The following is a 729-nucleotide window of genomic DNA, read 5'->3' on the forward strand; positions in this document are numbered from 1 at the left end:
TTTTTTTGCCCAACGGTGCAAAATCCACTGGAACTCCAATTATTTACCATCAATCATATACATAACTGTTAAGAGATTTCAAATCTCAACTTTCTTACCGTTACACTATCCATATAATCTTTAATTTTTGTTTTTTATATATAATTAACCTTAGTATGCCACATTATTGTTAGAGGAAATCAGCCACCATCTCCGTCAGTTGTCGGCTGGCCGCCGGTCTGTGCGTTTCGCCGGAATATGGCGAGTTCTCAGGCGGCGAGGCCTGAGATAGAAGAGGAGAGGGAAGCTAAGAGGGCAAAGATTGGTGAGGGAGAAGCTTTCAATGGCTTATCAGCTGAGGAGACAAAGAGCATTGCGATGTTTGTGAAGGTGAAAATGGAAGGATATCCTGTAGGAAGGAAGATTGATCTTAGGGCTCATTCTTCCTATGATTCACTCTCCCATTCACTCAGAATAATGTTCAAAAATGTCATCTGTCGTGAGTAAAATACTAAATTAATTCATTTAGTTAACATTTCAAGTTTTTTTCATTTTTTTTTCCTATGATTATTAATATATATATATATAAATATATATTAAATTTTACTGTTCTTGCAGTTGATTACCCAATTTCTGAAGAACATATTGGGGAAACTTTTAATCGTGAATATCTTCTTCTTTATGAAGACCATGAAGGAGATCGAATGCTTGTTGGTGATGTGCCATGGGAGTAAGCTTTTCTAATTAAAT

General features: G+C 35.9%; 1 protein-coding gene across 1 annotated transcript; it reads left to right on the plus strand.

Annotated features, from left to right (window-relative positions):
• Positions 1-177: 177 nt before the first annotated feature.
• LOC110034455 (auxin-responsive protein IAA25-like) lies at positions 178-713 on the plus strand. The gene is made up of 2 exons (XM_020738716.1): positions 178-478; positions 598-713. Exons 1-2 carry the CDS (start codon positions 238-240, stop codon positions 711-713), a joined length of 357 nt encoding a protein of 118 aa, XP_020594375.1. The 5' UTR covers positions 178-237.
• Positions 714-729: the final 16 nt, after the last annotated feature.

Source organism: Phalaenopsis equestris, unplaced genomic scaffold (genome assembly GCF_001263595.1).
Source record: "Phalaenopsis equestris unplaced genomic scaffold, ASM126359v1 Scaffold187943, whole genome shotgun sequence".
NCBI lineage: Eukaryota > Viridiplantae > Streptophyta > Magnoliopsida > Asparagales > Orchidaceae > Phalaenopsis > Phalaenopsis equestris.

Coding starts and splice junctions, on each gene's coding strand:
- LOC110034455 (XM_020738716.1), top strand. CDS start 238: ATGGCGAGTTCTCAGGCGGCGAGGCCTGAGATAGAAGAGGAGAGGGAA. Junction 479..597: donor GTTCAAAAATGTCATCTGTC/GTGAGTAAAATA, acceptor CTGTTCTTGCAG/TTGATTACCCAATTTCTGAA.